General features: G+C 50.0%; 1 protein-coding gene across 1 annotated transcript; it reads right to left on the reverse strand.

Moving 5' to 3' along the window:
• Window positions 1–1,526: 1,526 nt before the first annotated feature.
• Window positions 1,527–10,877, reverse strand: MVD (mevalonate diphosphate decarboxylase). The gene is made up of 10 exons (XM_055000155.1): window positions 10,592–10,877; window positions 8,685–8,755; window positions 8,052–8,166; window positions 6,929–7,087; window positions 5,521–5,720; window positions 5,054–5,128; window positions 3,624–3,842; window positions 2,954–3,069; window positions 2,713–2,821; window positions 1,527–2,185 (listed from the first exon to the last, which is right to left on the reverse strand). The coding sequence occupies exons 1-10, from the start codon at window positions 10,659–10,661 to the stop codon at window positions 2,105–2,107; spliced, it is 1,215 nt and encodes a 404-aa protein (XP_054856130.1). The 5' UTR covers window positions 10,662–10,877; the 3' UTR covers window positions 1,527–2,104.
• Between the last annotated feature and the right edge of the window lie 1,852 nt (window positions 10,878–12,729).

Genomic DNA, 12,729 nt, shown 5'->3' on the forward strand with positions numbered 1-12,729 from the left:
TGCCTTTCTGTGTTCTGTGTTTATAGGATTTATATTAATAGCCATTTATGTTTTGATTACTTGTTTCATTAAAAAACTAGGGTGTATTTTCAATAAAGTGAAATAAACTCTAGACAGGTGTCTGTGTGTTTGATAAAGAGTTGCAAAGCAATATTGAACCCTATATAAATAAATGTACTGATAAACAGGTGGTTCAAAGAACTTATCTGTTTGACAGGTCTGAGAACTAATTGCTGAAAGCTGAGATACATCTTTCTTTTGGCTAGTAGAAGCTTAGTTTCAGACACGGGCAAAAGCTCGTTACACCATCTTAAGAAACGTTTCCTGCTGCATACTCTTAAGGGCCAGCGGGGGGAAGACTTCCTCTCAGCCGCTAGGAACTGGGTTGACCAAGGTTTTGCATCCACCGCCCAGAGGGATAGAACTCCTGTGCTTTGACTGGGGCTCCACTGGGTCAGGGCATAGAGAACGAGGCTGGCTGGTTGCAACCAACTGGCATCGAACCGCCGCTTCACCCTCCTGTACTGGCAAGCCCGAACTCTCCCCTGCTCTTTTCCCAGCCAGCTTCCTTGATGTGAAATCTGTCCCAAACCCTTTTATCTTCTGAGCACACACTTACCTCCCTCCCACGGTCTTTTCCTCCACCCTCTGCTTCTTCCCCTACTGTCCTAGCCCCCTTCCCTTCAGGGCCCTGCCGCTGCACCCCTATTCCCTAACTGCGCTTTCATTCTTTGCCCACAGTTGCACAGGTTGGCAGCACTTTAGAGGTGGCAGCTGCACTCTGAGCTGTTAGAGTAACACTGTGGATGATCAAAAAGAGTCCAGTAGCACCTTTAAGTCTAACCAATTTTATTGTAGCATAAGCTTCCGAGAATCAAGTTCTCTTCGTCAGATGACAATAAAATTGGTTAGTCTTAAAGGTGCTACTGGACTCTTTTTGATTTTGCTACCACAGACTAACACGGCTAACTCCTCTGCATCTATGACTGTGGATGATGGCACACTGTCACAGGTAGATGTCTGCGAGGAACTCAGAGCCACAAAGAGTGAGAGGGGGCAATGTCCACCTCACAATAATCCCACAGCAAGGGAACAACGACGGGCAGAGAATGAAACTTTCTTTTGTAACCCATCAATTAAAAATAAAATGACAGCAAGGATCTAGGAACATTATAGAACTGCAAACGCATCAGTGGTGCCCAAAAGTCTGTCTGTGGAACACCGTGGGAGAGAGAATTTAAGAAACCACAGAACCAGGGAAAAGCTGCTTTTGCTGCCCAGGGGGGTGCTGGGGCAACATTCGGACATTGCTGGTCACACCCATTAAGGAAAGGAATCCCGCAACAAGCTGGCTGTGCGCATAAGTTTCCTTAACGACACTGCCTGCAACGTCTGAACGCAGCCTGGGCTGTCATTACCACCATCGGTGTGAAAACGCTGCAACGACTGATCTTTCCTTGAGCGAGTTATGATTGTCACCTTGAGCTCAGCTGGGCTAGAACGGACAACGCAGTGCAGGAAGCAAATTTGTATCATCCCGTTTTTTACTGAAGTGCCTCCATTGCCTCCCACATTGAGAGTACAAAGCCAGAGCATGTACACAAGACCTCTTTAACACTGCTTAGGTTTATGTACTTTCGATCACTGAACAAGTCAAGAAGTGCTTGGCCAGAGCAAGGCCCACTCAGGTCAGCGCTCATTGCAAGAATCCCAGCCCCTTGCTGGCACAGCAGCGGAAGCTGGCCAGCGGTCCACCAGGAGACCCCAAGTGACCGTCAGCCCATCGCTGCTTAGAGGAAGGAAATCCAAGCCCTCAAAAGCCGAGAAGAGGGCAGAGAGAGAAGAGAAGCTTGTGCTTGCTGGACTCCCTGCCGAACACCTTTCAGGCATACAAAACAAGGGGAGAAGCGTATGCAAATCCACATACTCGCTTTTCCGCATAGCTTGGGGAAACCCCACATATACACTCCCCCCGCCCCCCCCCCGCAACCTCTCCTCTCCCTTATTCACAACCCCCCCCATCTTTTAAGGCAGCGTCCTCTGCAGGTCTTCCAAGCCCCCATCCATGCGCTCGGTGCACTCCCAGGAATGGCGCTCCATTTGCTCAAGGGCTGCTTTGGGGGAGCCCATCTGCTCCGAGGAGATGGCTGCTGGCATCTTCCACCATCATGGGCCCCGGCCCAGGCTGGAAGAGGGGAAAAAACCCGCATTAGAATAAGGGAGGCTGCCAGCTAAAGATTCAACAGAGTCAGAGGAGAGGAGGAAGAGAAGGAACACTCCATGGCTTTGACCCCATCGGTCCATCCTGCCTCCAGCTGGGAGAATTCAACAGATTTCTATGCGCCATGCCCTATGCCACCCCTGCGATGTCGGCCAGGCCAAGAGAGAGAGAGCTCTCCCCCACACCAGACTGACACTCTCCGCGATACGGCAAGTGATGGCATCCAGTCCTGCCAGTCGCACCTTCACTCTGGAAATTCTTCTTTCCACCCCAATTAACTCCAGCCTTAAATGGCACCCACAACATCCAGCTCGGCATGGAGAAGGCATGCCAGGGGTATGAGGTGTGGCAGTGCCCTCCTACACCCTGGATGCACCCTGGGCGGCCACATTACGAGCAGAGTCATTGCCTCAACCACGAAGAGGGCGCCAGCCTCAGCCCAGGGCAATGGGCAGGCTGCAGTTGGCGTCCCAGACCCATCCCAGCCTCACCTTGGTGAGCAGCAAATACCGGATCGCTCCTGGCACCGGATCTCTCACCACGGCTGTGAGAAGTTCGTCAGACAGAGACGCTTTGTGCACTGGCAGGCCCTTCAGGAACCTAAGCGGAGGGATGGGAAAGAAAGCAGCGCTCAGGGGAATGCCCAGTCCAGCCCCCACCGCTTCCCTGCCCCCCCCCCTTGCAAGTGGCACAGCCATTTCAAGAAGCGTCGTGAATTCCAGGCTCACTTACTGGCCTCCATTGTTTTCTGGAGGAAAGCTGCGCTTGACCACCTCCACGAGGTCATCTACAGTGTCTTCCAGAGCAAAGAGAACCGCGTTTGGACCAGCATCAAAGGTATAAGCCACCTGCAATCCAGCCCAGATGTCAGTGAAGCGCCTGCCAAGGTTTCTGTTTGGACAAGCAAGCCCTGGGAGAAGAGACTAGCTCCCCCGAATGCCAGATTTTATTCACTAACCTACTTACTTCCCACCTTCTCCCAAATCTGAACTCATGGCAGCTGTTCACTCAAACACACAACATGGTAAACCCAAAGACATCAATCCACTTGCAGGCATCAAAAATCTCATTTAAAGCCCCTGCAAACAAGAACAGCCTTAAGCCAATCCTGTGGCAGTGAGTTCCACATGTTAAATGATGTGTTGTGGCAAGTCCAACTTCTGTTTGCCTATCTCAAATCTACCACCTGTCCCTGTCTTGAGTTCTAGTGTTGTGAGAGGGAGAAAGAGGCCTCTCCCTCTGCGCCACACAGGACTTTTTCACCTTACAGTGAAGTTCTTGAACAAAAGCTTCCCTTGTTAACTCATACGGAGTTTTCCCTTCCAAAGCAGCCCCTCCTCTGCTGACAGGCAAGGCCGCAGTAGTCCCCACACCTCCCAAGCATTGCCGCTGCCCCTCCAACCTTGGCTTTGCCGTAGTGCGCATTGAAGCGGTGAACCAAGGCGATCACTTGCTTGGAGACGTCATTGAGGTAGAAAATGGGCGGAAAGGTATCCATGCAGGTGGCATGGAACTGGTTGCTGTCCTTCATAGTGAGCTCCGCAAAGGCCTCAAAGTCTCGTTCCTGGATGTGCTGGATCATTTGTTCCATGCGCTCCGGAACCACAGCCTCTGCGCGGTGCTGGAAGAGGGGAGGCTGGTACACGTTAGATCATACCCAAACCCACCTTGAGAAGGAAGAGTTCCTAAATAAAACATTCAGCAGGGGGGAGAGAACTGGAAATAATCAGTAAATTCCAACAGAAGAGTCAGCTGAGTGTGGTAAGCCGGGGGGGGGGGGGAACTTCTCTGGAGTTGCTGTAAGACATGGCAGCCACCATTAGCAGAAGCCGCCTTTTAAAAATAGAACCGAAGTTCACAGAGCAAATATGTAGCTTGAAAGGGAACCTCTGAAAGAATGTGCGACCGCACAAAAGGAAACAAAAACCTACACCCACAAACAATGAAAAACGAGTGAAAAATCTATGATGCAGCTCTACATCAAAATACAACTGAATCCAATAAATATATACAAGCATATAGTCTTGCGTATATTTGCCATTTGCCACACTTTACTGGCAACTGCAGCAGCAATGGGGAAGCGATACCAGCCTGTCACCTTGTGGGGAACACGATATATAGACGCTCCTCGCACCCATTCTCCCTGACGGGATGAGAATGAGGGCAAAAATACATGAAAAATGGTGAGCGTCCTAAAAATATTCCGCCTTACAAAGCATATGAGACCTTGCAGTGTTTGAACCAGAGAGAAAAAAATGGTTATCCTGAACTTTTTGAATTCATGGGTGTCTTCATGTAGGAGACTAGGTTTATTTCACATGTCTGGAGACAATATGTTACCATCTGAAGCAGATTATTTCGAAACGTGCTTTTGCTAGCAGCTGTAATGTTTGGATACGTGATTGTTTATCTATGATGTTTACCAGGTCTCAAGTAACCTCTCATATGCTTTGTAATGTTTTATTCTGCTTAAAACAGAACCTCGTATTGAAAGATAAACTATCTCTGAGCACCGGGCACTGAGAATGAATGAGAGGGATTGGTGATCTCTTGTCTAGTCCGGCTTCCAACCAAACTCCACCAGAAGCATCGGACGGGCCACTGTCAGCACTGGGTGATTTCACCCTTTCTTCTGTTCTCAAGACGTCGTCAAGCAAAATACTTCAGTGTAGCAAGGTTACTGCATTACGGTTGCTGCATTCTCATGGCAGCTAACTTGACTGCAAGCTGGAGCACAGAGAAAACATTCCCCAAGATGAAAATACAGCTGTGCAGTCGACCCACTGGGCTGCATGCATTCTCCTGCCATCAGGGGGCAGCACCTTCTCTGACCTTCAACAACAGACTGGTCTTCACACTGGTCTGCATTCCAGCGGTGCTCCCCACCGGCTTCTTTTCCGCACTCACCTGGGGATGGGGAAGGAAGAAAGAGCAACATCTCAGGCTCCCTGCAGAAGGGAGTGGTTAAGTAGCGGGGTGGCAAAACAGCCCTCTGCTGTTTGGAATCCCACTTTTGCCACCATGAACTCAGCAGGTGGCCTTGGGGAAGCCACTCCTCTCAGCCCCAGCTGTATTGGGGAGATAATAATAACACTGACTTTGTTCACTGCTCTGAGCGGGGCACTACTCTGTCTAGAAGAGCAGTATATAAGCACAACATTATTATTATTATTAACTGGAAAACCGGGGCCATCCCCAGGTATTGGACTGCACCACACAGCTCAAGAAGCATGACCCAGAATGGCCCAGCCCCTGGACCCTGCGCTGCTTTCGTGGCACCCTTAAGCACGGCTACTCACCACCAGGATTAGAACTCTCAGCTCAGGCCAGTGTGTCTCTGGCGCCACCTGTAGAGCAACACTGTCCTTGCCGTCCGCCGATTCTCCCACGATCCACTGCACAAAGCCTCCAAACATACTCCGGCAGGCACTTCCGGAGCCTTGGCGAGCCACTTCAGAGAGCTCCCCCTCCACACCATACAACTTGGCAAGGGTATAGACTGCAAGATCAGAGAGGGGTCAAGGGTGGCCTGTTAGGGATGCCTCATGGACGGACAGGCCCTTGTTTTATTTAACCATGTTTTTGTCCCACCCTTCTTCCAAAGAATTCAGTGGCGTAAGTCCCCTCCATTTATCTTCATCATAACCCTGCAAAGTAGGCTAGGCTGAGTATGAAGGACTGGCCCAAAGGTCCCTTGCAGTTTCAAAAGGCAGGAAAGGGAGCGGCTATGTAGAGGGCCCCTCCCCCCAATCTTATGCTCTTTTGTGCAGCATAGTTCTCCTCTGTCCTCATTTTAGGACCCAAAGACCCCTGGCATCTTTCTCTAGGCTGATAAGGTGGCAGAGCCTTGAAGTGAGAGAAGAGCCAGTTTGGTGTCGTGGTTAAGAGCGGCAGGACTCTAATCTGGAGAGCTAGGTTTGATTCCCCACTCCTCCACTTGAAGCCAGCTGGGTGACCTTGGGTCAGTCACAGCTTTCTCAGAGCTCTCTCAGCCCTCCCGTGACTGTTGTGGAGATAATAATAACAACATACTTTGTAAACTACTCTGAGTGGTTAAGAGCGAATTTTGTCATTATAATTATTAAAGCACTCCCCCAGCTCTTGCAGTTCTTCATGGAGGCATTATTGAACTGAATGTTATTATTACTTTTATTATATAAGAGATGACTCCGCTGGTTCAGAGCAAGTGGTGGATTCCAACTCTGAACGTTCCTTTCCTTTATAAAAAAATCCATGCAAACAGAAAACTAGCACAGCAAAGAGAAAGGCTTTGCCTACTCTCTCTGCTTGCTATGCTGGTTTTCTATTGGCAGGGAGTGTCAGACTGAAGTGGGGCAGCCCTTTCTACCACCTCTGGTCTCTGCCCCCTTGTTCCACTTTGGAATAACAACAACATACTTTGCAAACCGCTCTGAGTGGGCATTAAGTCGTCCTGAAGGGCGGTATATAAATCGAATGTTATTATTATTCTCCCCTTGCATGCGTAAACCAGGTAAGCCGTTCTAAAAAACCCCTTCCTCTCTCCCTGCCCTAAATGATCATCCAATCGTAGCCCACAGCTCTATCCACGATGCTTCGGGACCCAGTTCTCCAAATCTCAACCCCCGCAACATGATCGCAGCTCCCCACCACCCCACCCACAGATGCCATCCTGAATGGAGAAGCCACCATTTCAGGAGACAGAGGCCCAAGAGATGCCACGCTTACCCAAACAGGCGTATCCAGCCGCAGAGGAGGCCAGCCCAGCTGCTGTGGGGAAGTTGTTCTCCGAGGCAATGTGGACCTTGTAGGCGAGACTTAGGGGAGGATGGTCTCCACTGCCGCTGTCGCCGTTGCCACCACGCCGCTTCCTAGCCAGACGGCGAACTGCAGGAAAGCACACATTAGAGATACGGGTGACGTAGGCCTAGAGAGAGGGCGAGAACAGGCCCGAAGTCACAGAAACGCCGGTTCTCAGCAAGGTGGAAGCCATGTGCTTACACACGAACAGTGCAGGCTCACAGAATGGAACGCGCCTCTGTCCAAAAAAATTTCCCTGCCCATTGCAAAGTCTGCATACTGAGAGCCTGTAAGGGGAATTGGGTTGAAAGTCTTGGACGCAGACCCCATGACGACACCTGGCTTCCGAGCCCTGCTAAGCCATGAAGCTCACCTGAGCAAGTCACTCTTGCTCAGCTTAATGTGCCTCACAGGGTTAAGGTAAAGATAAAGTGGTGCAAAGGAGAAGAGAGCACAGCCCCTACAAGGAGAGAGAGAGAGAGTGCACAAGCGAGGGGGGCTGGCTTTTCAACATCCGTCTTTTCAACATCCAAGTATTTTTTTGCACGGAGGGGGAAACTCTAACCTGCAGTGTACAGTGGGACAGAACAGATAAAGCAACAGAATTTTGCGCCGAAGTTAAGGCGCCCCGAGCAAAATTCTGCAGCCTGCTTTGTGAATGCAGCCACCCGACCCTGTTCCTTCCACAGCCTCCAGCCACGCAGCCCAGAGAGAGCACTGGAAATTCTATTAGGCACCAACCTCTCCCATGAACACACGCTCACGAATGCCCTGTTTTTGACAACCTTAAACCTGGCTAGAAACTCCACCACCCATCCAGGATGCACTCTGGCTCCAATATCTAATTTAAAAAATATATTGTTCATCTTCCCCCACTCCTAGTTTTATCCTTACAACACTCTTGTGAGGTAGACTAAAAGACTGACCCAGTCACCCAAGGAGCTTCATGGCAGAGGAAGGATTCGAACCCAGGTCTCGATGATTTTAACCATTACACCACACTGGCTCTCAGTACTTGTCACTTGTCCACCCCTCCCTGCCTCCCACTCACTCTCCCGCAGGCAGGATTGGAGACGGGGGTGCCCAATGTCATCTTCCTTCCCGTTGAGCCAGAGGCGGTCTTCTTTGAAGTCCCGGCTGATGGCCGCCGTCGTGGTGGTTTTCAGCTGCAAAAGAACCACAAGTCTGAATGAAGGGCAAGAGCGACACCGAGACACTCTCATTTTTGGCCAAAGTTCAACAGAACTTCAGCAAGAGGATCTTTTCTGGTCTGCAGAGAGGGGAGGGAAAAAATGTTCTGTGCAGATTCCACACTAGAGAACTCCACTATCGTTGCTTGAAGACACCAAAGTCAGTACTTATTCCAAGAAATTTTAGGGCTATGCATGCCTGGTGATGGTCCCTCAAATCACAGAAACAGAACTTCAAAGGTCTCCTGACATATGGCAATTTCAATTTAGTAGATCCAACTGGGTCCGGACCTCTTGAGCCAGAACTTTAAGGCAATCTACACGACTGGATTTGATTTCTGCTCTTAACTTGACACTCCTATCCTCCCCCCACCCCCACAGACACATTTTCAGCCTGGATCCAACAATTGCTCTTCTATCACAACCAACAGCAGCCCCACTCCCCATTCAGTTGCACAAACACAACAGTCCATTTGTCATGCGCAGAGACTAACCTGATCCTGGTGCAGGGTGACGCTGAGGGAGGAATTAATCGGCAAGATCAACTCTTCGTCGCGTTTTCCCCCTGGGCGAAGGATGACATTGTTAGGGCTGGGAACGGAAGCAGAATTGCACCACGCACCGGGCCCCGCTTTCACAACTGAATCCTCCTGCTTGCTTTGTAAGTCTTTGTAAGATTTACAAAGCCTTGTAAATCTTGGGGTTCGGCAGAAGTAGTCCAACCTGCTCTCTCGGGTGTCAACAGGCAAGATTGTACAATGGCAGCAGGAGAAGCCAATTTTCAGCTGGGTCTCAGCTGTCCTGCTTCTCTGTCTGATGGGAAGGGGCAGAAAACTGATGCTCTCAATTCTCTGAAGGACTGAGCAGAACATAAGTTTACTTACAGCCTGCATTTCAGAAGGTGTCTTTTACCATTCTCTCCTCTAAAACAACCCCAATATTTTAAAATTGTTTTAGAAAGACTGTCACAGCCTTAAAGCACAACAACATGGCCCAGGGAATTTCACAACAAGGGAGCAATTGGCTAAGACTTGTTTTTGCACACCTTGGTTGTTGACATCTGGCATTGCCAAGAAACCGCCCATTCGTTAATAATAGCATTTGATATATATACCGCCCTTCAGGACAACTTAACACCCACTCAGAGCAAGTTTATCCCCACAACAATCACCCTGTGAGGTGGGTGGGGCTGAGAGAGCTCTGAGAGAGCTGTGACTGACCCAAGCTGGCTTCAAGCACAGGAGTGGGGAATCAAACCCAGTTCTCCAGATTAGAGACCTGCTGCTTTTAACCACTACGCCAAAAAAAGTTGCTACACACCTGGCAAAAAGAAATTTGGTGCTAGAGCAGAAATGCCCTAATAGCAGGTTGAGTTACTGCAAAGTTTGCTTGGTGGTGGAAAGCGCCTTCAGGCTGGAGCTGACTTACGGCAACTTCTGCTGGGGTTTTCAGGGAAAAGAGAGCAACAGAGGTGGTTTGTCATTGCCTGCCTCTGCAACCCTGTGATCTTCTTTGGAGATCTCCCATCCAACTACTAACCAAGGCTGACACTGCTTGGCTTCTGAGATCTGACTTGCCTGGGATCCAGCTTGCCCTGGCTGATCCATATCAAGGCAACGTATGCTTGTGCTGTGTGTGTTATGTGCCGTCAAGTCGCCTCTGACCTATGGCGTCCCTATGAAGGAAAGACCTCCAAAACGTCCTATCATTACCAGACTTGCATAGATCCTGCAAACTGGAGGAAGCGTCTTCTTTGATCGAGTCCAGCCATCTCGTTTTAGGCCTTCCTTTTAAGTATGCTTAACTACACCCAAACTTCCAAGGAAACTTTGAATGTGTTCCTCCATTGCCAAGAGGTTTGTGACTCAAAGTGCAAAAGAGGGACAACACAAGGGAAGTACGTCTATGCAGCGCATCAAAGACTGATTTCACACGCATTGGATAATATACTTTCAATACACTTTGACTTTCGAAAGCTCCTACCCTGGAGACTTGATTGGACTTTAAGGTGCTCCTGGCCCCGAATCTTGCTCTGATACGCGTTTAGTGATTGTTTGCGAGTGGATGAGTGGATTGATAAAGTGCATTGAAAGTGCATTATCCAACGTGTGCGGAATCAGCCGATTTCGCTGTTTCGCCCAGAAACATGCGGGTGCAAAGGTTTGCCAGTGGGCATTATCCAACGTGCGTGAAAGCGGCAAGGAGAGGCTCTCCCTTTCCTTCCTCTTCAGATCTAGCCCCCTTCTGCAAAGAGCGTGGGGGGTGCCGCTAGTCTTTTAGAAGCCCCCACTATTAAACTCTTCCTCGCCCGCTTCTTGACCAGCCTCTCCACGCTTAAGGCCAATCCTGCGGCTTGCAAGCAGCTGGGGGCGGGGGGGGGGCGGGGAGAGACGGTACTTACAGTATTTGACCACCGCGATGTTGACCGGGGCGGTGCAGGTCACCACCGTCGAGGGCTTCTCTTCAGCCATGGAGGGGCTTGCAAAGGCGGCGAGGGGGGCAGAGTTCTCCAGGGAATGCCCGGCTCCGGGCCAACTCGCGTGCAAGGCGGCCAAGGGCAGCCCCGGCGCAGGACCGTCCCCAGCAGCCCCCGTTTCCCAGCCGCAATGACCGTGGGAGGGACCGGAGCCGCCCCACGGCCGGAATTCGCAACACACTCCCTCGTGTGTTTGCAAAGGCAGTATTGCACCCCCTCCTCCAAGCGCCGCCTCCCTGGGATTGACCGGCGACGCGCCAGGTACTGCCCAATCGGTGCTGGCCTCACCCCCTCCTGTGGCCACTCTCAGCCAATAAGAGGCGTCGGAAGATGGGACTCTTCGCTCGCCTTATTTTGCGCCCTGAACGAGTCGGCGGAACGGCTTCGAGTGGGACCGGTTTCTGCACGGATGTCCGAAGCCGTTACGCAAAGTGGTGGCGGCAGCCATGACACGATAGGCACCGTAGGCAAATCCTGTGCTGGGGGGAGGGGTCAGAAAAGCCGCAGAAATTTAGCAACAGCAGAAGGAAGGATGGAGCTTCCCCTTAAACGTGCACTGTGGGTTTGCATCAGAGGGTGTTTTTTTTGCATTTTAATAAAGGTGTAATGTTCCTACAAGTAGTGTTGCCAACCTCCTGGTGAGACCTGGAGGTCTCCCGGAATTACAACTGTTCTCCAGACTTACAAAGATTAGATTCCTTGGAAGAAAAAAGACGGCTTTGGAGGGTGGAGTCTATGGCATTATACCCCTCTGAGGTCCTTCCCCCGAGCTCCAACTTCTCCAACCTTCACCCCCAAATTTCCATAAATGTACCAACTAAAAGTTGCCAGCCCCAGGAACAAGGAACAGCACGTTTAGTTAGACTGACTCCCTATTTGTTAAGTTTAGCAATTTGTAAGTTTAGCAGGACTCTTTGTCTCAAAGTGGTTGTCCGGTATTGCTTCCGGAATCGCTTAGGTGGAAGTTCTGCATGCTTTCCAAGACTTTCCGAGAGACAGAAAGAAAGAAGTGTTCAGTTCGGCAGCGTTGTTGGTTTGCAGTTGAACAGCAGGATTGGGGGCCAGCCAGTGGCACCTTAAAGACCAACGCGATTTTCAGGGTCACGGCCTTCAAGAGTCAAAGCTCCGTTCAGGTTATCTGAAGAAGGGAGCTCTGCCTCTCGAAAGCAAATCTCTTGTTGATCTCTAAGGCGCCACGGGACCCAAATCGCAGCGTATCTGTGGCTCTAGAAGGACCCGAGATAGCCTAGCGGCGAAAACACAAGAGGGCGCGCCGAGGCTGCCGCGTCCACCCTGGCCATTTATTTGTCCCGGTTCTTTTTGAAAACAGAAGTTAGAAGCAGCCAGGGGTGCCCACAAAACCGGAAATAAAGAAAAAGGCCATGCACTTTTTAAATTAGGAGCAACTAAAATACAACAAAAGAGTGGGCAGGCTTTTGAGTTCTCCAGAATTTTTCTTTGGAAAGTATTCCCCAGATAGAAAAAAGTCCAGTAGCACCTTTCATACTAACCAACTTTACTGTAGCATAAGGTTTCGAGAACCACAGCTCTCTTTGTCAGATACATCTGATGAAGAGAGCTGTGGTTCTTGAAAGCTTATGCTACAGTAAAGTTGGTTAGTATGAAAGGTGCTACTGGACTCTTTTCTATTTTGCTACTACAGACTAACATGGTTAACTCCTCTGGATCTATTCCCCAGATGTAGATAACTGTGCTGGTCTGCAGTAGAACAGTAGGATTGAGGTCCAGGAACCCTTTAAGACCAACAAAATTTTCAGGGCATAAACTTTCGAGAGTCAGAACTCCCTTCTCGAAATACCTTTAGTATCTGGAGAAGGGAGCTCTGATTTTTAAAAATTCATTTCCTCAGAATCTTGTTTGTCTCCAAGATGCCGCTGGATTCAAATTCTGCCATTCCCCAGATCTATTTGTTGAACATGTACCTGGTCTCTGGCAAATAGGTCTGCCTTGATGCGCTGGGACAAAAAGTGACTCCAGTCACCTGCCTTTGGGATGATCGGTTGGATTCACAAAAATCTCCTGTCATGTGTAAGCAGTGAATA

This window comes from Eublepharis macularius, chromosome 16 (assembly GCF_028583425.1).
Source record: "Eublepharis macularius isolate TG4126 chromosome 16, MPM_Emac_v1.0, whole genome shotgun sequence".
NCBI lineage: Eukaryota > Metazoa > Chordata > Lepidosauria > Squamata > Eublepharidae > Eublepharis > Eublepharis macularius.

Excerpts from the sequence above, each read along its gene's own strand:
- MVD (XM_055000155.1), bottom strand. The coding sequence starts at position 10,661 with ATGGCTGAAGAGAAGCCCTCGACGGTGGTGACCTGCACCGCCCCGGTC. Across the intron at positions 7,088-8,051 it reads CCAATCCTGCCTGCGGGAGA|TTCGCCGTCTGGCTAGGAAG; the intron begins GTGAGTGGGAGG and ends GCTTTCCTGCAG. Across the intron at positions 5,721-6,928 it reads GGCTGGATACGCCTGTTTGG|TCTATACCCTTGCCAAGTTG; the intron begins GTAAGCGTGGCA and ends CTGATCTTGCAG.